The following is a 26,877-nucleotide window of genomic DNA, read 5'->3' as shown; positions in this document are numbered from 1 at the left end:
AAGAAACACTCAACTGTAGGGAAAGTGCTCAACAAATAAGGAGCAAAATAATCCAGTGAGTCAAGTAAATTCTTTATGAAACAGTACAAGCCTGTTTCATGCCATAAGCAATCATCAGCTGTCAATAAAGCTACTCGATATATATATATATATATATATATATATATATATACATATATATATATATATATATATAATTTGCTCCTTGTTTGTTAAGCTTAAGCACTTTCCCTATTGTTGAGTGTTTCATTTAATGAAGTTTTATATATGTATATAGTGAGAAAGAGAGACATTTACCATCTACCATCATGGGCCTACTTTGACCTCAGTTAGCTGGGGAGTTAAAAGGTCACATGCCATTAAAACTGGTCCGAGTGTGATTTCTAATCAATACATAACATGCATAGTTGATGACAATTCATAATGTAACGTGTGCTGTGTGATGCTAGACACCCTTTCCATTGCTGATGCTGAAGAGGGATTCTTTCTCTCAAACGCCTCTAGTCCACCGCAGGTCAAAGTTGACTTCAAACGCCAGCAGACTGTTTGGCTTTGTTTGGATTATGCACCATGTTACAGGCCAGAGAGGATTTGTAAATAGTTAACAGGCTAGTTTATGGAACGCACAAACTGTTTTGGATAGATACTGAAAGTGATCAAGATAGATAACTCTCTCATTCCCTCACTCACTCTCTCTCTCACACACACACACACACACACACACACACACACACCAAAAACTGTCTAACAAAAAAGAAATGATTCAAAAATAAGGGTTACATGAATATCCACCTGTTATTCTAAGTTGTGCCTCAGATGTGACTGTTTTTTAAACCACATTCTTGGAAATCCTTTTGCATTTGAACCAAGGCCACATGAAAGAGCTGTTAACTTGCAGGGCGGTATAAAGTTTGTTCTCCGGGGCCTGTCAAACTGTTAACAATCAAACTGTCATTTGTGAGCTGACAAAATCAGTTCATACCAACCCGGTCTGGTTCGACCCGGTTGGTGTGAACTCGCATTTACTCATAACTGATGATGGATTTGCTCATTTTGTCCCATGTTTTATGCAATAACATCAGTAAATAGGGTGAATAGGGAGTAAATAGGGTGTCTCCCCATGGACTCGTATTGCTCTGCAAACTGTTTAAAGCTGTTTAGCTGTTAACACCCCCCCCCTTAAAGCTAGGTCATGAAAGCTAGTTAGGGTGATACTACCAAGCACAATGGTTCTTTATGGGAAACTGAGTGGCTCTACTGTATCAATGACTCACTCTCTCTCTCTCTCTCTCTCTCTCTCTCTCTCTCTCTCTCTCTCTCTCTCTCTCTCTCTCTCTCTCTCTCTCTCTCTCTCTCTCTCTCTCACGTTCTCTTTCTCTCTCTCCCTCCCTCTTGATCTGATCTGACTCTTTCTGTTTCTCAAACCAACTCCGCCTCCATCTCTCCCTCATTTCTTTCACTGTTTGTTGATTGAAAAGATGCATACTGTCTCTTAATGCTCCCTCTCTGTCTCTACCTTCATTTCTCACCCTGCTTTCCTCCCTCCCTCTGTCTCTCTTACTCTCACTGCCCCCCACCTCTTTTTTTTTCCTTTTTTTTTTCCTGGGTCATATGACTGGTGATCAGGCTGGCTGTAGGGTGAGGGAGCTGGAGACTGATCAAATCTGGTTGTGTAACTACCAACCAACAAAGCTGCACTACTTCAAACACCACCGGTGTTAAGCACCCCTGCTTTGGTAGGTCAAATACAGGGACTTATCCCCTATGTGGAAAAGGAAGGGCAAATAAATACGTTCAGAGTGCAGCTGATGCATTATAACTGACAGCATGTGTTCATGGTATGCGAGCGGTACCGTGCAACCAGTTCGTATCCAAACAGTAAAGACGAGAGCACTACCATGTGCAGTTTATATGTTTTAAAACAGGTTGAACTAGCCATGTTCGGTGTGCAAGTGAGAATGATTGTGCAGGAGTCCAAAAAAAAATAAAACTTAACTTGTTGGGTGCAAACTGCAGAAACAGACCCAGAAAGGCTGTACACATACACTACCGTTCAAAAGTTTGGGATCACCCAAACAATTTTGTGTTTTCCATGAAAAGTCACACTTATTCACCACCATATGTTGTGAAATGAATAGAAAATAGAGTCAAGACATTGACAAGGTTAGAAATAATGATTTGTATTTGAAATAAGATTTTTTTTACATCAAACTTTGCTTTCGTCAAAGAATCCTCCATTTGCAGCAATTACAGCATTGCAGACCTTTGGCATTCTAGCTGTTAATTTGTTGAGGTAATCTGGAGAAATTGCACCCCACGCTTCCAGAAGCAGCTCCCACAAGTTGGATTGGTTGGATGGGCACTTCTTTGAGCAGATTGAGTTTCTGGAGCATCACATTTGTGGGGTCAATTAAACGCTCAAAATGGCCAGAAAAAGAGAACTTTCATCTGAAACTCGACAGTCTATTCTTGTTCTTAGAAATGAAGGCTATTCCATGCGAGAAATTGCTAAGAAATTGAAGATTTCCTACACCGGTGTGTACTACTCCCTTCAGAGGACAGCTCAAACAGGCTCTAACCAGAGTAGAAAAAGAAGTGGGAGGCCGCGTTGCACAACTGAGCAAGAAGATAAGTACATTAGAGTCTCCAGTTTGAGAAACAGACGCCTCACAGGTCCCCAACTGGCATCTTCATTAAATAGTACCTGTTAGAGCCTGTTTGTGCTGTCCTCTGAAGGGAGTAGTACACACCGGTGTAGGAAATCTTCAATTTCTTAGCAATTTCTCGCATGGAATAGCCTTCATTTCTAAGAACAAGAATAGACTGTCGAGTTTCAGATGAAAGTTCTCTTTTTCTGGCCATTTTGAGCGTTTAATTGACCCCACAAATGTGATGCTCCAGAAACTCAATCTGCTCAAAGAAGTGCCCATCCAACCAATCCAACTTGTGGGAGCTGCTTCTGGAAGCGTGGGGTGCAATTTCTCCAGATTACCTCAACAAATTAACAGCTAGAATGCCAAAGGTCTGCAATGCTGTAATTGCTGCAAATGGAGGATTCTTTGACGAAAGCAAAGTTTGATGTAAAAAAAATCTTATTTCAAATACAAATCATTATTTCTAACCTTGTCAATGTCTTGACTCTATTTTCTATTCATTTCACAACATATGGTGGTGAATAAGTGTGACTTTTCATGGAAAACACGAAATTGTTTGGGTGATCCCAAACTTTTGAACGGTAGTGTACATGGAAAGAAAAGAAAATCTGTGAAATATATATATGTAGGTGCCACACTTGCAGCACTAAGCCAGGGATAGGGAGCTGCCGCCCATTTAGGACACCCATGGTCTAAATGCTCTGTGCTCACGCTTTAAAAGAGAGCGTCTCATCACAACGTACAGCCTACTATTTGTTTCTGTTAATTCTGTGGGTTGCATGACGCTTTGTAGTCACCAGCTAGCACAGTAGTGCGAGGATGGGAAGTCCCTTCATGGTCTCCAAATTTAAGATTGTCAAACCTTGATAACAGTTGCAAGTGATTCACTTTGCGATACAGCATGTATGTTTGGAGGATGTTGAAGTGGTCAGGGTTTTGGGGGTTATTATGGGGGGTAGTGTAAATCTATCACACACTTCAAAAGACAGGAGCTGTTGTCTTTACTCCTGTCAGCGCACCATCTTTTGTCATTTAGTTATTCGCTTCTGATGGGTGGTTAAGCAGGTTCTAGCCAACACTGAAGACCTGCAGAAACTCTGCAGCGTAGCTGGACATAATAAATCTCAAGCAGCGAGCAGTTTTACAGTTTGTTTAGAGAGCTGATGGGACTCTTTTTAAAATGTCAATGGAGCTTTGTGTAACAGTGTGTGCTCAGGCAACCCTCCTCATCTTCGACAGGAAATCGTTCATGTCTGTCTCGTCTGTGTGAGTTGGTATTTTATTGCGACCAGTCTTTGGCCGTCGACTGCATGCACTCAGTCATCAACTCTCAATTCAACACTGGGAACTGACTCAGTTGATGACAGGGGGAATAACTCCCTGGTTTTGGCTAGCTTTGACAGCTAACTCGTTCAAAATGCATCAATCTATGAACAAATTAAGTTGTTTTCAGAGTGTTGAACTCTATAATAAGTTCAGTTCACTGTTTTTGACAAGTGGGGCTGATGCTTTTCTTTATCAGTATGAGTCAGTGTTAAGTGTTATTCCACAGGAAATGTTCCAATTGAACATTCCTATTGGCTTCCAATTGATCTGAAAATAAGCAGACATACATAAACCCCTTCAAGTGAGATCAGTTTAGAGAAAGGCCTGCCAGATGGGAGTAATAACTTAATAAAATGGGGGGGGGGGAACTAAACTTTTTCTTGTGGAAAATGCCCCCTGAACCAGAATAAAGCCTGAGGGAGCTGTATCAGTATATTAAGAGATAACTCATATGGAAAAGGTAAACAGAAGATGGTAGGGATTTTGTCATTTTAAGATGACTAGGGAGTACTCATGGCATCATCAAAATTTGAAATGAAACTGCAGTTCACATAAAGATGGCATAATCTTTCTCAGTAATGTCTATGGAAGGAATACGAGAAGCTATGGGTGGTAGAGCTCTACGACTCAGTTAAGAGGCAAAACCACTTCCTGAAGTAAGCAAGTTGAGCGTGTATTAACCAAGACCCTGCTGAGAGAGATGCAGAAAAATATAGGTCTGCCATTTCATTTTACTACTTGTTTATTATAGTCTGTCTCAGCAGGAAGGAAGTGAAACCTTGATATCGGTATGTGCATGCTTCTACGTGTGTGTGTGTGTGTGTGTGTGTGTGTGTGTGTGTGTGTGTGTGTGTGTGTGTGTGTGTGTGTGTCTGCATGTCCACATATACACGCCACTTTCAGTATGTGGCCTCCTTTTTACAGCCACACAATCACGCACACTCACTCCTCACTCTCACAGAAACACACCCACACTCATAAGCGCACACATACCCATTGGAAATTAACATACTGATATGATTGATCATTGAGATTTATCATCCATTTTACAATTTTCCTTCTTTTTTTGTACAGGATAAATATCACAACCAATGGACCAAGGCTAAGAAACCCTAGGCAAGATACATTTGATTCTGCCCTTACATGAATCTGCCAACGTCTCCCTTTTTTCCAGTGCTGAAAAGTAAAAGGACCAAGAAAACCCCCCAGAATGGATTGACTCCAAACAGGCCCTGAACTTGTAAAATGTGGAATGAAGGGCCCATGATTTGAGCAAAAGTTACAAAACTGTGAGCAGACACACGATATGCTGCCAGCCATGTCGGAACTTGGATCTGTGACTGCAAGAGCACGGTGGTTAATTCTCACCCTCGGTTTCTCTTACCCTCCATTTTTGCATGAGAATATGTGATCTGAACTTCCAATATTAACCTTAATACAGGTGTGTTTTCCACTGGATTATTGTTTCTGCTGATTTGGCTGTGGATGTGTTCAGCACTTGCAATAATGACACCATTGGGTAGTTGCACTGTTCACATCCTTTATTTCTCAAGATAATTTCCCATGTAGTTTTTGTGTGCAACCCTGGAAAAATGGTAGAATTTAGGACATCATCTTTACTCACTGGACTGCCTACTCTGATCAATAAGATTACAGAACTCAAGTTTGAGGGAATTTGGATTTTTTTCTGTGTAAAGAGATTTACATCAATGGGATAACAGTGCAAAACTTAAAAATCTAAGAGACTACAAGATTGAACAGATAGAAATCCCCAACAAAATAAATACATTCTTGCAGAGTCCTCATCTCTCCCTCCAAGGATGCATTGCCCCTTAAGAAAGAAGCGGCCTACACGGGATGCAGATTTTTCTGCTATTGCGGTTCCGTCAATGCGCGGGTCCGGTTACATGGATTATACTATCGAAACCCACGCCTCAAGGTCCCTGAAGGCTATGGATGAGTTCAGGCACCATGAGATGTTGTGTGACCTGGTGCTACATGTCACACACAGGGACAGGACCGTGGACTTCAAGGTGAGAGGCATTAACCTGTTTGGGGTTTCTTATCTCCTTGCTGAAAACTTTCAGTCACTTTTGAAATGGAATTCAACTGCCACAAAATGACCACATTTGGTGAAACAGCCATTTCAAATCTCTGTTTTCATTTAACATGGCATTTTGTGTTGCTGCATTGTTGTGCTTACTTTACCTAAACAGTGATACTGTAGCCATTCTAGTACAGTGCTTCACATCGTTAACCAATCATTTCTCAGTTGTGCGACTAATGCGAGGTCTCTTCTACTATGGAATAATTAGAGTAGACCAGTTTACCTATTACAACCCACCAGCCAGCTTGAAATGATTTCATTAGTATTGGTTGAGGTCACCAACTCAATGCAACTCCAATCTGGGAGATGGGGGGGAATGAATACCGTAATGACATAATGAGAGAGATGCGGAGGGGTGAGTACCTTTACTTTGACAGGCAACAATATAGCCCAATTCATAAACAACCATCTGATTTCCTGCTATTACCAACAAAACCAATGACTGCGATTTGGAAACGGCTGTTTGCCATTGATGGAAACCACTCGGACCATGTTTCATCCCTGCAGAAGACGCACTGCGAGCGAGCTGCATGAATTCAGCGCCTCACAGCATTCACCGTTCACTCTCAGATTGGATTGTCAAAAAAAAAATCTTTTTTTAAATCCCGGATCCAAAACGGCTGCAGACAACCCCCCCCCCTCTCCTCGCGCGCGCGCGCGCGCGCGTTTCCAAGTCTTTGCGCCGCTGTCGCAAAGAGCCGGATCGCTTTCCGTTTATTAGCAGCCTGGCTACTGTCCAAAGCAAGAAACAACCTAAGAATCCCAGTTTGAAATAGAAACCCTGAACTCAGTGCTATGATAAAGGCAGAGGAAAACACCTGGTAATATTAATGAGCAGGCAGGTTGTGTTACTGACTGATCAAGCACAAAGAACGCCAGCTGAATGTCGATTTGGAATCCTCTCAAGTCCCTAGTGTTGTATCGAATTGTTCCCCCGTCGAGATGTTTGCCCCTAGCCAGAGTTCGACACAACACCGGGACGCTTGAATAACTTCAACCTAACCTTAACCTAACCCTACGCTTATCCTAACGTTTACCTTAACCTAATCGTAACCGACAGCTAACCTGTTTTCAAGCGGACACTTTCCTCTGGCTAGGGAAACATATCTTGATGGGGGAAACCGTTCGATGTACAACACCGGAGCTCTGTCCATCGAGTGAATGCCCGTCCGAGGTTCACTCTTGTTTTACCTCTGTTTCTATCACTCTCCCTCTTCGTCTACTTTGCCTCCTCCGTCAACGGGCTTATTGTTCTCTTGCCGGGTAGTTTCCCCTGTCACTTCGGTTGTTCCACCGTCCGCCATGTCCGCTAACGGGGATAACTACCTTATAGCTGCCGGGGAAAACAAAAGCGCTATGCACTTTCTATTTTAGTTGCGCAATGATTTTTGTTTTTATTTCGATTTTGAATTGATCTCCGTAAGGAAAATACTGTAATAAGTAGTCCTTGACTAACGGGGCGGACCCTTTAGTCGACTGGTTAACGTTGTCGCTTGCGGAGTGGGAGATATGGGTTCGCGTCCTGGCTGTGGCGGTTCCCGGACTGCCCCCCCGTATTCGCTACAATATGCTCTGCGTCCTAGCTGTATGGCTAGGAGCAGTGGGCAACGCCGTGGAGCACCCGGGAACCAACTCCAGTTCGTCTTGCCATGCCTCGGTCAGGGGGGGCACGAACAGCAGTACTAACCCTAGCATGCATGTCTTTTCTTTTTCTTTTTTATGGCGGCAATGGATTACGCGCTTCCTTTGTGCCGTAAATCGAGCCGAGGCTTTATTTTTCCCGCGAGATCGTACCCAGTGGCAGACATAATTGCATTGTGCATTGCATTTGCATGGGGTCATTATTCCACCGCCATTTTTGCCTTTCTTTCTTTCTTTCTTTCTTTTCTTTTTTTTCCTTCTTTTTTTGCATTCTGGGAGATATTGGTGGAATCCGAGAGTCTCCCTGCCAGTTCTTGCGAGTTGGGAAATCTATCGGTATTGGTCTCTATGGAGAGTTTCACTCCTCTTCGATCTGAATGGTTGTCCACTCTGCATAAAAATAAAAAACAAAAATAACAAAACAATCATCTCCGTGCATCGGTGGAATAGTGAAATAACACCCTGCTTTATCACGTCAAAACTCTTCCGCAGGTGCATAAAGTGGTACTGGCCTCCTGTAGCCCCTACTTCAGGGCCATGTTCACCAGCAGCTTTAAAGAGTGCCATGCCTCAGAGATCACACTACCTGATGTCTGTCCCCTGGTGGTGGAAAGGCTTATTGACTTTGCTTACACCTCCCGCATTACAGTGGGAGAGAAGTGTGTGCTTCATGTTCTTCTGGCTGCTAGGAGGTAAGAGTGTTAAATCCGTGTCACATAGTGTAAGAGAGGGAGTAGATGTTGCATAACCTCCCATTTTGGTCCTTAGATACCAGCTATTTGAGGTTCATCTTCCTCTTTTTATACACTTGTGCATGCATGCACTCAGACAACTGCACAAATATGTTAATCATTACAGGGGCCATTTGATGTTTGTTCTTTTTGGACATTTTGAAATGACTCAAGCTGTCCATCTGGCATGCTACATTTTCATTCTGTGTCTTTCTTTGCTCTCTCTTCTTCCCCTCCTCCTGGTACACTCAGTAGTTGGCCTTTTAAACAAAAGGGTTTTAATGGAAGTAAAAAGTAACAAAGTGAAGTGGTAGATTTTGGTTGAAAGGAAATGGATATTGTTGCTACTCACTCCTAGTTTTCTATCCTGTTCCACCAGGTTCCAGATGGAAGATGTGGCAAAGGCGTGTTGTGATTTCCTAACCAAACACCTGGAGCCGGCTAATGTAATTGGTATTGCCCGCTTCGCTGAAGAGCTTGGCTGCACAGAGCTTTACCAGCAGAGCAGAGAGTACATCAATACACATTTCAACGAGGTAGTGTACGTGGAGAGTATGCACTTCAGCATGCAAACATTGCATACGCATACACACTACTGAAAAGAAATCATAGTTTTGGGTTTACTTTTTAATGACGGCACCTAAAATAACAATGTAGGTTTTGACGTGAAATGAAGTCGAATCGAAAAAATGTCTGCAGGGCCTTTTTTTCGACACATGTCGTTTAACAATTTAGTATATATAGACATACATACATCAAGCATTCAGTGTGATGTGTGTATTCAGCAAGGTAAATGAGGGCTTTACAAACAGAAGCCCTCAGCTCCAAGTCGAACATGTAAGTGATCGAGAAAGACAGACAGAGAGAGAAAGTGACACATATGCATGAGAACAGAATAGCATGACGGTGTGTCTGTGAGTCATTGTCTGTTCTCATGCATACGTGTACACCACTAATGGCCCTGTCCAAATGTTGTACTTAGTGGTGTTAGAATCATAAAGTGATTTTCTTGGGGGGAGACACATATACACCAAGTCCCCCTTTGACAGCTCCAGGATAACTGAATTGGAAATGTGCTCATAGTCATCAGGAACAATCAGGAGCAATTTATTGTCATTCTTTTGCATACACAAAAGAAACAAAATTTCGCTTCGCCCAGCCTACAGCAGTCCAACACAAAAGATAAAAACATAATTTCCAAAAACACAAAAACAGAGAGAACAAAGGGAAAAAAACACAGAGTTAACAACACAGTCCATTCAGTGCAACACAGTCCAAACATTCCACTGTCCAGAGAATGAAAGCCAGTCAGAATGACTGTTGGAACTGCCAGTCTGCATGGGCTAGCAGTTAGCTTAGCCTGCCCTGCTTCCGCATCCTGTCAGACCGCCCACAGTGCTTCCTCTTCGGACACAGCTCCAGGCAAGGCTGTGGACCTTGGGCCCACCGGAAGCAGCAGACCAGACTCCCTCAGCCGATCCAACGCTAGCTCTCCCAGCCAGACACCTTCGACACACCTCCCCCGCACGACACAAACGCAGATAAAAACACTGCACAGGCAATGCTAGGCAAGGCCGCTGCCAGACCGCCTCGGTGTTTCCTCTTGGGTGCAGCTCCGAGCAGGGCCATGGTCCCTAGGCCCACAGGACGCAGCACACAAGCTCTCTCAGCCAATCCAACGCCAGCTCTCCCAGCCATTTAAAAAAAAAAGAATCAAAGATCAAAATAAAAACTTCACACGATGACACAAACTTAGACATGGACAAAGACACTTCATAGTCGGTACTGGGTGAAGCCGCTGCAAACGTGAGTTCGCACCGCCATCTCCCCACACTGCATCCCAGTGGTTGCAGGTATATTTGTAAAGGATTCTCTTGTTCGTCGTGTACAAGCTCAAACCCATGTGGGAACTTTTCCTGTCATCCATGGCAATAACTCTGAGAAGGTAGACACCTTTGACAGGTGCTGTGAAGACACCTGAATTGTGGTACAAATTAACATAAGAGAGGGGCTGAGAAATTCCATTGTTCATACTTAAGTTATAGTCTCTGTCTTTTGCTTTGCCCCCCCCACACACACACAAATATATTCATGCACAAAGACACACATGCACTTATGTCACACACATCGTTGATTGTTCTTTACCTGTCTGAGGACTGTAAGCATTGCCAGTGTTGGTAAAGGTATATGAATAGTTCACTATAGTTTCAGCACTGCACAGCCCCACTCGCCCGGCCAATTATGCAGAGAATCAGAATCAGAATCATGTTTATTAGCTATGTAAGTTTGCACATACATGCAATTTGACTCCGGTTTCGTGGCTCTCAGTGAAGGCCACTTTGGGTCCATCTGTGATATTGAGCATTAGAGGGAATTATTTTTTGTTCTTTTTTTCAGAAATCCAAGCCCCAACAAAATATCTTGTTTTAAAATGTGCCTATTTTTAGGGGCATCCAGGTGGCGGGGCAGTCTGTTCCGTTGCCCACCAACATGGGGATCGCCGGTTCAAATCCCCATGTTACCTCTGGCTTGGTCAGGCGTCCCTACAGACGCAATCGGCTGTGTCTGCGAGTGGGAAGCCGGGTGTGGGTATGTGTCCTTGTCGCTGCACTAATGCCTCCTCTGGTTGATCGGGGCGCCTGTTCAGGGGGGAGGAGGAACTGGGGGGAATAGCGTGATCCTCCCATGTGCTACGTCCCCCTGGCGAAACTCCTCACTGTCAGGTGAAAAGAAGAGGCTGATGACTCCACATGTATTGGAGGAAGCGTGTGGTAGTCTGCAGCCCTCCCCGGATTGGCAGAGGAGGTGGAGCAGCGACCGGGACGGCAGAGAAGAGTGGGGAGAAAAAGGGGGAAAAAATCCAAAAAATAAAATGTGCCAATTTTTAATTATTTTCCTCAAGCCTGCTTACACTGGCAGTTAATTGTCCCCCTGTGGTAGACAACTGGGTTTTTTGGCCCTGAAATTACAAAAGAACAAAAGTGTAACTTTGTTTACGAGCAGCTGAGACTCGAGCAGATTTCATTGGAGTTTTTCTTTCCAAAAGAACATAAAATTAATTAATTCAAAATGTTTGTTTCCACCATATTTCTCAGCATTGCTCTTTCTTACCTTCAGGCTCTTTTCCCAAGTCCGCAACCTTGTCCTTGAAGAACAACAGTTCTGTAAAGCTCACTTCCAGCTGTGCTTCCAGGTCCTTAATTGTTTTTTTTTTCTGATCCTTTATTTTACTTTCCATCTCCCGGTGACGTCAGCTCCACTTTCAGCTCCACCACCATGTCTCTCAGTGCTGTCAGCCCAGCGAAGATGTAGGCATCTGAGGACGGCTGTTCTTCAACGTTGCCCTCACTCGGGGGCTCCACCTGAGCCCGTGACCCAGACAGGCAGGGCGCCAACAGCAGCAGCGCTAAAACACCCCTAATTTAGCATCAGACCACAAAAACAAAGTCTTCACCTCGAAGCCCTGAGAATTTAAATCACCGAGGCTTGGCCGTCCCCTTTGTGTAAGACATCAGACGTCATCCACTCGCACAGGCAGACACCAAGATTAAGACAAGTGAATCCTTACCCGTTTGTTAATCGTTATTATGAGAAAGTTTGAACTGGTGGCATTAAGACTTTCCTATTTGCCCTTAAATGTCCTAATTCGCTTTACCTTTCTCTCCATTTCAGTCAGTAACAAACACACACAACCAACCCACGCACAAAAAAAAATGCAATCTTTAGAAATTCCCAATAAGTTCAATCATTGAAGAGTACTGAGCATCTGTTCTCCTTAGACAACAATGAGGAAAATGGGGCACGTGTAAAAAAACATTCAGCGTGAATGTTCAACATTGTGCCCACATTTCAAATGAACTGTTCATATTTTCTTATTGTGGCATTTCCCGGATCACAGGTGACCAAGGTGGATGAATTCTTCAGCCTGTCTCACTGCCAGCTGCTGGAGCTTATCAGCCAGGACAGTCTCAAGGTGCTCTGTGAGTCTGAGGTTTGTAGCCTGATCATTTTTAAAAACCTTCTTTTAAGTCGCTTCTTCTTCAGGCATTATGGTGGCCCGGTGTCTAGCACTATTGCCTCACAGCAAGAAGGTCCTGGGTTCAAACTCCAGGCCGTCCCAGGTCCTTTTTGTGTGGAGTTTGCATGTTCTCCCTGTGTCTGCGTGGGTTTCCTTCGGGTGCTCCGGTCCCCCCCCCCACCATCAAAAAGACATGCGTGTTAGGGTTAATACTCCTGTCTGTGCCCCTGAGCGAGGCAATGGAAAGAAGAACTGGAGTTGGTCCCCGGGCGCTACAGCTGCCCACTGCTCCTATACAATAGGATGGGTTAAATGCAGAGAACCAATTCATTGTAAGAATACAATTTGTTGTAAGAATACAATGACAAAATAAAATGGCTTTCTCTTCTCTCTTAAAACGTGTGTTTTAAGAGAGAAGAGAAGTGAGATGCCTCCATCTAAAGCAGTGTTTCTCAACCGGGGGTCCGCGGACCCCTAGTGGTCCGTGGTGTAATTGCAAGGGGTCCGTGAAAATAAAATATCTTTAAAAAAAAGATCCTATGACATTTATAGAAATAGGATTATTTTACTCAAATGTGACTGAGACCTTTATCTACCTAAACTATAAAGGGTAACAGGACTTTTTTCTCTAATTACATCTGTTCCACAAGTGTAATTTATTGTATTTTAATAAGAGATCTCGCTCCCGTTTGCATTGTTAAAAGTTACTGCATAAAAATTCTGTTGTTACATATATCTGAAAGTTACTGAATACATGTTTTGTTACATATATCTGAAAGTTACTGCATAAGAATTCTGTTTAGTTAACTATATCTAAGTTACAACTGAAAGCTTATTTTTGCCCCAAAGAGTGAATAAATGCTATAATGCAATTTAAAATGCAGTTTCTACTGTTTCTATCAAATTGCAACCCCCCTCCCCCAAGATCAGGTGGAGGGGTCCTCAGGGTAGATCAAAAATACGCAGGGGGTCCAGGACCCCAAAAAGGTTGAGAACCACTGATCTAAAGCATGTTACATCTGTTGTGACAGTATCAGACTATTAATCAGCTGTCTGATTATTTTGTAAGCCCTCTGTAAATACTGTCTAATATCTACAGTATGTATTTACAATTATTTTACTGTCTGATTCATAATAATGAGGCATAGTCTCATCTTGTATTGTTGTACACTTTGTGAGTCCCTTTGTATACGAACATAAGCAAAATATCAAGTATGTTAGCATTGTTTGGTCAAAAAGTGTTTGCAAATAACTCTTAACGATTCTTTTAACTTCTTGGAGAAGAAAAGCATTGTATAATGAACTTTCCAGTAAAGTCCGTAGTGTCAGTGTCTGGCGTTTTCCATATTGTGTTTTTTAGCCCATTTTGTACTAATAGTTTTCAGACTAGTGTACTTTTGGACAAATGGACTAGATAAGTGGTATAGCATCATATTATTATTTCTAAATGATCCCCTCCAGGTATATAAGGCCTGTACAGACTGGGTTCGCTGGGATGTGGAAGGCCGAGCCCAGTATTTACATGCTCTGCTGAATGCTGTCCGTATCTACGCCCTGCCCCCTAAGTTTCTGAAGAATCAGCTCCTTTCCTGCCCTATTCTCAGCAAGGTACTCTGCACCCTTACCAGTTTCCCGAAAAAGCCTATCATTTAGAAACTGAGATATACACAAAATGGATGATTCTGACACTCCTTCACTCACTTGACTAATTGCGCTGCCTCTAGGCCAACTCCTGCAAGGACTTCCTGTCTAAGATCTTCCAAGAGATGATACTGAAGATACCCCTCCCTCCTGCACCACAACGCGGAATGCAACTCATCTATGTGGCTGGCGGGTACATAACGGCATATCCCTGTATTACACAATGTCTTCAGTTCCTGTTTTTTATTGTCAATCATATCTTTACTCATACCCCTAAAGCCCCAGGGTAAACATGGTTGATATCTACAATATGGTCTATACTATATCTGCATATCAGTATTTCTTAAACTGTTGGTTGGGAGCCAAAGTAGGCTATGGAATCATTTAAGTCACTACATGAAAAGAAGGGGTGGTGCAGTGGTTAGCGCGGTTGCCTCGCAGCAAGAAGGTCCTGGGTTCGAACCCCGGGGTTGTCCAACCTTGGGGGTCATCCTCTGTGTGGAGTTTGCATGTTCTCCCCGTGTCTGCATGGGTTTTCTCCGGGTGCTCCGGTTTCCTCCCACAATCCAAAGACATGTAGGTCAGGTGAATCGGCCATGCTCAATTGTCCCTAGGTGTGAATGTGTGGGCCCTGTGATGGACTGGTGGCCTGTCCAGGACGTCTCCCCTCCTGCCACCCAATGACTGCTGGGATAGGCTCCAGGATCCCGTGGTCCGAATTTAGTTAAGTGGCTTGGATAATGAATGAAAAGAAGGAAAAATTATGTTTCAAAGGGCCCCGTCTGTGGGCATGACAGAAGTTTGATTGAATATCTCAGGCATGTTCCAAACACCACCGCGAACAAGCATTAGTTATACATACTGTCATGTAATGATTTGTATGCTACCCTTTGACCCTTTTGTTTTAATTGGTCCAGGTACCGGCAGCATTCACTTGCCAACATGGAGGCCTATGACCCCAGGAAGAATACCTGGCTGAAACTGGCAGACATGGGGGCTCCTTGCAGTGGCCTTGGGGCCTGTGTACTTTTTGGACTCCTCTACACGGTAGGTAGGCCAGCCAGAATAGTTTCAATGGAAAATCTTCAGCTGTATATGATATTTTCTGACAGATGTTTAGAAATGAGATCACAAGAGTTTGATAGTATTGACTTCTCCTCTTACAAAAATTGCTGACACAAAAGCAAAGCCCACCTCTATATTATCTTCTTCTGATGTTTGCTTTACAAAATCGTAGAGTTTTCGAGGAAAGAGTCACCTCTATGCGGCATGGTGGCGCAGTCACCGGGGTTGTCCAACCTTGGGGGTTGTCCCAGGTCGTCCTCTGTGTGGAGTTTGCATGTTCTCCCTGTGTCTGCGTGGGTGTCTTCCAGGTGCTCCGGTTTCCCCCTTACAGTCCAAAGACATGTAGGTAAGGTGAATTGGCCTTACTAAATTGCCCCTAGGTGTGAATGTGTGGGTCCTGTGATGGCCTGGCGGCCTGTCTAGGGTGTCTCCCTGCCTGCCGCCCAATGACTGCTGGGAGAGGCTCCAGCATCCCGTGACCCAAATTCGGATAAGCGGCTTGGATAATGGATGGATGAATGGAGTCACCTCTACTTTTGACTGACGGGTTTAAAGTCACAATTATTTTCCAAAATGAAAATATTGAATAGTGAATGAATAAATCTATTTAATTTATCACCTTGAAGGAAGTTTGACTTGCAAAGGCCCACAAAGACACAGTACCTAATGTGTACATCTTGCACAACAATTTGAAACCTATGTCAAATGTAGTGAAGTGATGGCATGGCTATTGCATTTTCATTTGGACGTTGCATTTTTCAGACCATGGATAATTATATTCCTGCCTTTAGTATACAATTACCTTCTCCCTCTATTTATTCAACATTTTCTCATTTCATCTCAGCACCTGCACATGAGGTTGAATTTGAGTGGGTTTTGCTGTATTTGCTGAGTCACAACACACCACTGATTTCATGTTAATTAATGGCCACATCATTGATGAAACTTTCCATGACCGCTGCCCGATATGGAAGAAAACACAGTCTTCACTCAGCTTCAGCTGTGGTTATATAAGAATATTTATCCGTGCAGTATACCAAATGAACACACACAAGTGATCAATGTTTAATTAGGTTTCTCCACTGCAGAAAAGTCCTCATTCATTTCCATTACCCAGCCTGCTTGGTTCTGGGAGCCAGCAGCGAACAGTGGTGCTGGCCCCATTAAGACCGCTGAATGATATCTCGCTCATAGCTGGTCTGGTGGATGATGTCACTGGAAGTTGATGCAAGTAATGAAAAAACAAAACATCAGCTGAACTTCTAATTTTTTAGTAGATATTTGATAAATTGACACAAATGCATAATTAAAATGAGTCATTGGACTTATGAGGATGTTCAAGCACTAACTAATATTAGTTGTCATTAGATATAACGATTAGTGGTAGCATAATGGTCAGCAGAGGTCTGTTGCTATGGCGACAGCATGGCAATGACTCCTGGAATGGAAACACATTGAGCATCAAATGGGCTTTATTGGGCTCAGCCCTGTACAGCCAGACACATTTGGCACAATCCTGAGTGGTGGAGATGGGCTGTAACTTTTCTGTTGAGCTCATCTCACAGAGAGGTTTTGAATTCTAGTTTTAATATTGTATAAACAATACATATAGAGGACATGGATAAGATACATTTGTCAAACAGTACACAGCTGTTGCGTTCCACATTAGAAAAACCTTATCATCATCCGGGTAGCATAGCGGTCAGTTCCGTTGCCTACCAATACGGGGATCCCGGTTCGAATCCCCGTGTTGCCTCTGGGTTGATCGGATGTCCCTACAGACACAGTTAGCTGTGTCTGCGGGTGGCAAGCCGGATGTGGGTAAGTGTCCTGGTCATTGCACTAGTGCCTCCTGTGGTTGGTCAGGGCATCTGTTCGGGAGGGAGGGGGAACTGGTGGGAATAGCATGATCCTCCCACGTGCTACGTCCCCCCGGCAAAACTCCTCACAGGCAGGTGAAAAGCAGCGGCTGGCGACTCCACATGTATCGGAGGAGGCATGTGGTAGTCTGCAGCCCTCCCCGGATGGGCAGAGGGGGTGGAGCAGCGACCGGGATGGCTCGGAAGAGTGGGGTAGTTGACTTGATACATTTGGGGGGGACCTTATCAAAGACAAAAACTTCTTTGCTAACCACCTGTTGCTCTCTTAAATGATACAACAACAACAAAAAATAGGCTGAGCAAGTTTTTATAAGCGAGCAGAAGAGGTCAAAGAGTTCTCTTATCAGTAAACTAGTTGAAACTGGCTCTGAAAACACCGTGAGACTGAAGTCACCCAAACATAAGGACAAGAAAATGGTTAATATACAATTTCTACAGTCAACTTTCCAGTATGCTGTGCAGTGGGCCAGAAAGGCAGAGGACAACTACCCCGTGGCCCCAAAGACTCCCAAGTTCGCCATGCGTCAGATGTTTTGTGGTAGTTTGATTAAATAATTGATTAAGTAATGTCATGGTGTATTCTGGGATGCTTGCCAGGTCATATTTTCTTTCATATATTTGTTAATAGGCTACGCCAGCTGCTCTTCAGATGCATGCCCCTTTTACTCTAACCTTCACTGAATAAATCTGTCACTTCTACAAAATCCTATAAGAGGGCCTGACCGGAGCTACTAAATACTCTCATGCCTTTTTGTCAGTCTCTCTCTGCCATACAAAGGCTGGATAGTTGGTTGTGTTGGTAGGGGCCCATAAGACATTCTTTGCCCCAGGGCCCTCAAGCTGAACATGAGGAAGTAATACATATAGTTGTCCCTTTTAAGCGATCATTTCCCCACTGTGAATCCCAGTTTGAGTTTGTAACTGGTCACCAGCATGCCTCAGTAGCTACCTTTTGGAACAGCTCATAGTTAAATTGTCACACACCGTATCACCTTCTACGCTGACGATGTTTTGCTTTTTGTGCAGGACACTTCCTAATCCAACCCCTTCCTTATCACCAAAGTCAATCGCTTTACATCATGTCAGAATACCGTGTAAACTGGGCTTAATGAATTTTATCACTTTTACAGCTTCAGGGAAGCAAAAATAAATATCTATGTGGATGTCATTCAGAGATTTGGCTTGGATTTGAAAGTTGCAGGAAAATGACATTTTGTTTTTGGAAAAGCATTATCACCCTGTTTTAAGTAAAAAAAAAAAAAAACAAGTTAATAGTGCTGGTGATATTGATAAGTAAAACAATTGCGTGTGCATTTAGGTTTTACTTTTGGCATCGTAACTGTGAGAAAATGTTTAAAAACCATCACGTGTGCATTGCATTTCAGCATATCTTGTCATGTCAATTGCATATTGTAGAGGCACAAAACGTCTACTTCTGGGGTATCTACAAGGCTCGGCGTTTTTGGTTTTTACCGATTTTCCCCAAAAAATTCCCAGATTTTTTAAAAGGAGCAGATCGGTTTAAACTGATTTTCACCCAGATTATATGTTTCCATGAATCCAAAAGTTGTTCCTGTTCATGTGAGGTTATGTCACAGTGTCCTCTTGTGGCGAAATCCGGCATGCTGGATGGCTTTGAAAAATAAAAACCAAAAACGCTGAGCTTTGGGTATCTACTATTGTGCAGTGCAATGGACAAGTAATTACCTGCCTTCCCTAGATCCACGAAGGAGTTATATTGCTATGTTATTGGTGGTAGGAGGGTTGAGACAGCTCATTGGTAATTTATGTATTTACTCTGTGAGATTGTTGTACAGAAGCTAGGTTAAGAGGAGAGGTGATGATCAGCGAGCAGCAATATGGTTTCATGACACGAAAGAGCACTACGGATGCGATGTTTGCTTTGAGAATGTCGATGGAGAAGTGTAGAGAAGGCCAGAAGGAGTTACATTGTGTCTTTGTGGATTTAGAGAAAGCATATGACAGGGTGCCGAGAGAGGAGATGTGGTATTGTGTTGGTATCTTTGGGAGTGATGAAGAAGGACAGGATTAGGAACGAGTATATTAGAAGGACAGCTCAGGTTGGACAGTTTGGAGACAAAGCAAGAGAGGCAAGATTGAAATGGTTTGGACATGTGTGGAGGAGAGATGGTGGGTATATTGGGAGAAGGATGCTGAAGATGGACCTGCCAGGCAAGAGAAAAAGACGAAGGCCAAAGAGGAGGTTTATGAGTGTGGTGAGGGAGGACATGCGGGTGGTTGGTGTGACAGAGGAAGATCCGGCGGACAGAAAGAGATGGAAACAGATGATCTGCTGTGGCGACCCCTAACAGGAGCAGCCAAAAGAGGAAGAAGATTTTTTGGGATTATTGTTAAAAAACAAAAAGGCTGTTTAGGGCATCTGCTGTGTGGCAAACAGCAAATAAAACATTTGATTACAAAACAACTTATCAGCATTTTTTTCATCATTCAGATTGTTCGTTTTTCCTGTTTACACTGTTTAGATAGATGCTTATAATTACTTAAATCATTACTCATTTGCCAAATTAGGTAGATATTTCAATATTATCAGGTACAGGTACACAGTATCTATCCTAGATACTGATAGACACTTTAGATTTGTCATTTGTAAACCATTGTTTTTATGTCCTTATGTTTTTATGTTTCACGTCCCACCAGGCCATATTCTTGCTATGTGTTTACCGAGCTGTCAATGAAATTTTACCCGGAATTTGAGTCTTTATCAGGAAACCCTCAGTTGTCACAATTCACCTCGTTTATCGTTGCATAAAATAGACCCATTTTTGAAAACACAGAAAGTAAAAAACGATCTCCTTGGCCCAGTCATTTCTACTGTAATCCTCCTTTTTGTGACCTCCAGGTCGGAGGGAGGAACCTGTCGCTCCAGCACAACACCGAGTCCAGCGCCCTGTGCTGTTACAACCCTATGACCAACCAGTGGAGTCAGCACGCGTCCCTCAACATTCCCAGGAACAGGGTCGGGGTGGGCGTGGTGGATGGCAGCATCTATGCCGTTGGGGGCTCCCAGGGCTCCACACATCACAACTCCGTGGAGAGGTGAGAGATTTCAGAGATTCACTCAGCTGTTTCTTTGTTGAGGCCCTGTTTTAACCAGACACTTAAAGTCACATTCTTTTTATTGACATACGGAATGCAACGAGGAAGCAGGGAATGTAAATTTACTCAATGACACATTCTCAGCCACACACACACAAACGACCTAAGATGTGATATATTGTAAGAGAGGAAGAAAAAAAATGAAACGGTGCCGTCAACTTGGAGAGCACTCAGAAATGGGCTGCAGGTATTCCTCTCAGCCGAATTAGATGCCGATGCACACATTCACGACGTGTCGAGACACACTTCCCAGGAATGTCCTACTGAGAATGCTCTGCAGTTCTCTGCTGCTGCTACTCAGCAGCTACCAGGAAGTGAATGTTCTCCCTTGTCATGCTGTTTCCTGATCAATAAACCGGTTTGAGAATTAATGATTATAGTGGAATTCATGGGAATGAACGTCTCTTTGGACAACACTGTATTTGTATGCTTCTTTTTCCCATAAGCGTGTTCTTTGAGTAGGGACTTTGAATGCCTTGTCTAGAGTTTCAAAGTAAGTTTTGAAATTAATATTAGTCACCAGAAGATCATTACACCTCACCAGACAGACACTCCTTTACAGTTCTTCTCAGCTACCTAAACCTGTCAAATATAATGACAGCAGGGGTGTCTGGGTGGCGTAGCGGTCTATTCTGTTGCCCACCAACACGGGGATCGCCGGTTCGAAACCCCGTGTTACCTCTGGCTTGCTCGGGCGTCCCTACAGACACGATTGGCCGTGTCTGTGGGTTGGAGGCCAGATGCGGGTATGTGTCCTGGTCACTGAACTAGCGCCTACTCTGGTCAGTCGGGGCGCCTGTTTGGGGGGGGACTGGGGGGAATAGTGTGATCCTTCCATGTGCTACGTCCCCCTGGTGAAACTCCTCACTGTCAGGTGAAAAGAAGCAGCTGGTGACTCCACATGTATCGGAGGAGACATGTGGTAGTCTGCAGCCCTCCCCAGATTGGCAGAGGGAGTGGAGCAGCAACCGGGACGGCTCAGAAGAGTGGGGTAATTGGTCGGATACAACTGGGGAGAAAAAAAGGGGGGGTGTATATATATATATATATATATATATATATATATATATACATAAAATGACAGCAGCAGCAATAGCTTTAACTGTGCTAAATTAGGAATAACATCTTTTTTTTCTTCTTTTTTTTTTTTGCTAATTTACACCAGGGTACCAAGAATTTAGCTGTGTATTTCCTCCTAGATGTGCACACACAACCCTGGACACATTTTTAGGTCAATGTCAAAAGGCAGTGTCACCTGCCTTACAGTGCTAGGGATTAATCCCCAAATCTCTCAATAGTTAATTGACTTCTATACCCCTCCTGAAGTCCAGTCATTTTGTTATTGTATATTGCACTGCAGCTTATCAGAATCAGAAGCAGAATCGTGTTTATTGGCCATGTAGGTTTGCACACACATGGAATTTGACTACAATTTCGCAGCTCTCAGTGTACTTAACATAGAATAGCAACACAACAATCTTCAGCTATATACACAAGGATTGATGATATACAGGCAAAATAAGAGACAGTAAAGTGCAATGGTCACTAGAATATATCAGAGGGAATTTATTTGGAAATTTATGACAGTCAAAACATGTCTATTTTACAGTTAGAAAGGCAAATTTTCACATCTTAAAGCATTGAATTGCAAGTCTCTTTCCTGCAACAGCTTCAGAGACGGCATGGCCATGGATAAAGCATGTTAATCAATACCTCTTTGGAAACTTCACACGGACGCTAAATTCAATACACTTCTTTCTCTAGCTGTCTCCTGCGTGGTGGTTACAATCTCCTTGGCTTCAAATAAAGCCTGTCAATAGATGCCAAACATGCTTGCTAGCTTAACCTAATCCACTTAAAGTTGGCTGGCTGAAGTAGATGGAGAATATTGCTGCTTGAAACCTCACCTCTCTGACTAAGTCCGTTTCATTTTGACTGTGAAGGTTATCTGGGCTGCCAAATTATTTTGACTGACCATGGTCTGACATAATTTACACCGTGTAACAGATTAAGACTCGAATTACTGTAAGGTTGTGCTTTCATTTGGCAGGTGGGATCAGGAGTCCAATTGCTGGTCCTTTGTATGCCCTATGTCTGTGGCTCGACTGGGTGCTGGGGTGGCGGCATGCGGGGGTGCTTTGTATGTAGTGGGGGGTTATGACGGGCAGAATCGCTGGAACACTGCTGAAAAGTACCAGCCTGATACCAACACCTGGCACCAACTGGCACCCATGAACTCTGTACGGAGTGGTCTCGGTAAGTTTGTGTGAGTCTTGTGTGTGTTTTGCCGTGTTTATATCTATGTGGGTGTTTGCTTTTGTCTCACATTGCAAGGGTTTTCCAGTGTATGTTAGGTCTGATCTGTTTGTCCTCTTTCATTGTGCAGATATGATTCTTCTCTATCTATGATTGCAGGCTTGGTGTGCGTGGACTCATACTTGTATGCCATAGGAGGCTATGATGGGCGGACACAGCAATGCTCCATGGAGCGCTACAGTGTAGTGAGGGACCTTTGGGAGCCCATGGCCTCCATGCAGCACTGCCGCAGCGCACATGGAGTCACGCTCTACCAGGGACGCATTTTCGTACTGGGTCAGTCCCATCACTCACCGAACGGCGTGAACAAATTGATTTTAAAACTTTCAGGAGTAATCCATGTTTTATTCTGTCATCTGAAAAATCATGAAATTTCAACTCACCTGTCAGGAACCACCAGACAGGAAATGGGTAGCAGGTCTCCTGCTGATGGATCCGTGAGTGATAATGAGTTTCCATTAGCCTGGGTCCAATATCCTGGCTAGAAACGTTTAACAACCCCTGTCATAAATCATCCCGGAGACAGACAGTGACAAAGCTTATGCCTCATAATGTTCTATGTATTAATGAATTCAGTCTAGATGCACTAACAACATTGAATATGTAAAGAATGACCTGTGTCCTTGAAGAAGAAACCCTTCCAGTTTGATATAATTGGTTTGGTAATGCAAATGGTTCATATACTATAAGCATGTGCTTTAGAGTGTAGGGCAGGATTGTTCTAGTTTAACTGATACGAGAAACTACTAGTACAGTGCTCTGATTGGTGTTAACCAAATCTGGACGGACATATCCCGCCCTTGTGTTACTTTCTTCACGTAGATGCCCGCTGCCACTCTTTTGGCACAGCGTTTAATTCTTATCAAATGTTCAACTGACATTGATTTTGATAATGAAGACATCCTCTGCATCTATTGTCAACACCCACTGACTTTATTAAGCAGTGTTCTACAGGAGCTGAAAATGAAACTACCGTATTACCCGGACTATAAGTTGCGGTTGTTTTTTTTTTTTACTTGTCAGGCGGGTCCTGCGACTTATATTCCGAAGCGATTTATACGACGTAATTTTGTCGGACAAATACGCTGCATTTCAACCAAGGCCACTAGATGGCACTGTTTAACTTGTGACTCAAATGAAAATTCTGTACCGCCGTGTAAACCCAGATACACCAAAGCGACTTATTTATGGGGGGTTTTCCTCGCAACAATGGGTTGTTTTGTTTTGGGTTTTTTTGCCGAGTGCGACTTGTACTCTGGTGCGACTTGTAGTCTGGGAAATACGGTAATCGCATCGCTGGCGTTAATGGGCATGGTCAGTTCCTCCAAATCGAAAGCATATTGCAATACCATTAACAATACAACCACAAAGCTGACAAAATATTGAGATGTTTATACCGTTTTGACTGAAGACTTCTTCATTCCTCACCTCCTCAAGTGAACGTGTTACTCATTAGTTAGGGTTTCACATAAAGTATTTGTCCCTTGATGCTTTTATAGCGACCGATTTCCTCACAACAGAACAACCCCAGCTGGTTCTTTATTCTGGTTATTCGTGTTTGGTAACAGGGACTAGAAGCCAGTTGAATCTATCAAAACATGGAGAGGGTTTGTTTTACCAGGGTTTCCATGTATCCTGGAAAGCCTGGAAATTTATTGCCTTGTTTTCCAGTCATGAAAAACACCTGGAAAATGAAGCAGTTGATCAAATGTCCTCGGAATATTATTGCAGTCATGGATGATTGTAAAGTTGTAAATAATTTTGCCGTATTTTTTTAGCTGCTGAGATTGCACGTCAGTGCTTGAGGTTTTGCAGGCTTGTCGAGTGGCCAGTAAAAAGTTATACAATCCATTTAGAGACCGTTAGAGTTTGGGTATCCGGTGGGGTTAAACGTTACAACACTCATTGCAGCCGCATGACCATATGCCAAGTTCAAAGTCTTCGCTCCCGACTTAGTGAGAAATATGGTGTTGCAAAGGGGATATTTCAGTACAACGCATTAAATCAAATGATAATTCTTTGAGGAATTGTGTGTGTGTGTGTGTGTGTGTGTGTGTCAGTCAGGCAGTCTGTCCATCCAGCCACAGGGGTTATAGCGAGGCTTCCACGGATAGTTACTATTGAATCATATGAGTTTCAGTTGACAAGGGCTGTGTCACGTATATCAAAGCACAAGTCATGGAAAACGTCCTAGAGAGAAGTCTTGGAAAATCATTTCCCAACAAGAATGAGAACCCTGTATATCAGCGGCAAACTGGCTATGAGGACCAAGACTAGTAAGCCACCATCTTTATGCACCTAGCTTGTTTACATTAAGAAATCCTGAAATATGTGTGTGTTTGTCTGTGCAGGGGGGTTTAACCAGCATGGCTTCCTGTCCAGTGTGGAGTGTTACTGCATCGAGAGCAACGAGTGGACGTACGTCACTGACATGCCCGTCGGACGCAGCGGCATGGGCATCGCCGTTACCATGGAGCCCTGCCCTGGAAACCTGCCAGAACAAGAAGAGGAGGAGGAGGAGGAGGAGGAGGTGGAGAGTAGAAAGGAACATGGACTCAAGAGATGAGGAAAAAGAAAGAGAACGACCACTAGTGAAGAAGCTCCAAGCGTTATTTTTTTTCTTCCACCTGACAGAGGGTGCTTCCTTTTAAGATGGACCGAATTCCATCAAACGTTTAAAAGGAAACAAGACTCCTATTGTGTCCCCCAGCCACTGCCACTGTAGTGTAATTCAAGTGAAGCTATGCTTGTAGGCCCACGGTTTCTATGGAAATGTTGCAGAGGAAGACTCTATGTATGCTAGGAGATCATGTGCAGTTTGTAAGAGGGGGACACGATCAAGCAAACCAGAGAAACTAACCACATACCAAGTGACCTCGGAGTGACCAAGGTGCTGCAGTGAGTAAGCACGTCGTCTCACATATTGCTGCTGAGTATCAATACTCGTTATTGCTGGTGTCCATCTCCCTTGTCGTTTTTCAGTCATGCATTCGTTCGCTTATTCTTTCTTTTTTTTTCTATCTTTACCTGCGGGTCCCGCTCTCGCTCTCTCCCCCTCCCTCCCCCTCTCTCACGCTCTCTCTCTCCCTCTCTCTCTTTCTCTCTTGCTCTCTCCCCCCTCCCTCTCTCTTGCACTCGCTCTCTCTCTCTCTTTCTCTCTCACTCTCTCCCCCTTCCTCGCTCTCTCTCACGCTCTCTCTCTCGCTCTCTCCCCCCTCCCTCTCTCTTGCGCTCTCGCTCTCTCTCTCTTTCTGTCATGGCACTGGACAACATTTCCTTTTCTTTTTTTGGGGGGGGGGGGCAAACAACCCTGGTTTGAATGAAAACTGGTGGGGGTTTGGGGTTTTATTTGTATTATTATTATTTGACCTTTGCTACTTTATATATGTACCGTATACGTTCCACTGTAGGTGACGTATGCTGGTGAAATGTGTGCAAGAAGAGTGGTCCATCTTTGCCCCCCCGTGGTCTGTTCCTCACCGGAAACTCGGTTTTCTCAATTGCACTGATGTAAATAAAGACAACTACAACAACCCCGTATCATCTCGGTTATGGAGGCGCATCCGTAAACTGCATAGCTCAGATGTGTAACAGCACTTCCGCTGCCACTAGATGGTAGAATATTTCAAGAAACAGCGAGATCCCGACGTTTCAAAATGCACCGGGTTTACCCCCCTCTCCCCCCCCCCCCTTTTCTGATTTGAAAAAGAAAGAAGCCCCACAGAAACCGCTAAGATCCTGATGCATTGAAACAGGAAAACAGGAACGGTTAGTTCAACACCTCCTCACACTTTGACATACAAATGCACCCCTCTCACCTCCACCTCCACACCGCCCCCCCCCACCACCAACCTCTCTTCCACATACCTGAGTGGTACATCTAAATAAGGGAGTTAACAGCTGGCTCAGCAGCTGTTTTGAACATTAATATGCACACCGTGTGGATAAAGAATGCAGTCCTGGCTACATTTATTTCCCGGGTAAGTGAGAATAATGAGAGCCCCCCCCCCCACACCCCACTCCCCCCGCCCCCCAAGAAATAGCAAGCCACTGAAAGCAACCTGTCTTTTCTTCTAGCTGTCCCCTACAACAGAGAGGGGGGGGTTGTGTGTGTGTGTGGGGGGGGGGGGTAGCAGAGTCATCACGGCGTTAGTCATCGCCAGCAGACGTCAGTTACGCGTTCACTCATCTCTCTAGACTGCCTCCGTCTGTCCCTTCCACCGCTCACCTGCAATTATCCCAGCAGGCCACCAAAGAAGACGATTCAGGACAGAGCTATCATTCAGATGCTGCTGCTGCGGTCATCTCATCATCTCTCGCTATCCGACGGAGAAGTTGGAGACCGCATGATGAAGAGGCA

General features: G+C 43.9%; 1 protein-coding gene across 4 annotated transcripts in view; it reads left to right on the top strand.

Moving 5' to 3' along the window:
- keap1a (kelch-like ECH-associated protein 1a) overlaps positions 1-26,044 on the top strand; it is a 31,076-nt gene extending 5,032 nt beyond the window's left edge. For 3 of the 4 annotated variants that reach the window (XM_056295611.1, XM_056295613.1, XM_056295612.1), the window contains 11 exons: positions 5,055-6,013; positions 8,221-8,420; positions 8,839-8,995; positions 12,358-12,450; positions 13,939-14,085; positions 14,202-14,311; positions 15,036-15,165; positions 19,945-20,141; positions 22,252-22,457; positions 22,617-22,793; positions 24,869-26,044. In XM_056295611.1, coding sequence (XP_056151586.1) covers positions 5,801-6,013; positions 8,221-8,420; positions 8,839-8,995; positions 12,358-12,450; positions 13,939-14,085; positions 14,202-14,311; positions 15,036-15,165; positions 19,945-20,141; positions 22,252-22,457; positions 22,617-22,793; positions 24,869-25,083 — 1,845 coding nt within the window. In that variant the 5' untranslated portion in view covers positions 5,055-5,800 and the 3' untranslated portion in view covers positions 25,084-26,044. Of the gene's footprint in view, positions 1-1,626; positions 1,737-5,054; positions 6,014-8,220; positions 8,421-8,838; positions 8,996-12,357; positions 12,451-13,938; positions 14,086-14,201; positions 14,312-15,035; positions 15,166-19,944; positions 20,142-22,251; positions 22,458-22,616; positions 22,794-24,868 lie in introns of all 4 variants that reach the window. The other variant, XM_056295614.1, reaches the window with a different exon arrangement.
- Positions 26,045-26,877: the final 833 nt, after the last annotated feature.

Source organism: Lampris incognitus, chromosome 16, assembly GCF_029633865.1.
Source record: "Lampris incognitus isolate fLamInc1 chromosome 16, fLamInc1.hap2, whole genome shotgun sequence".
Classification (NCBI taxonomy): domain Eukaryota; kingdom Metazoa; phylum Chordata; class Actinopteri; order Lampriformes; family Lampridae; genus Lampris; species Lampris incognitus.
Note: the sequence above shows the minus strand (reverse complement) of the source record. Positions and strands in the feature narration are given on the sequence as shown.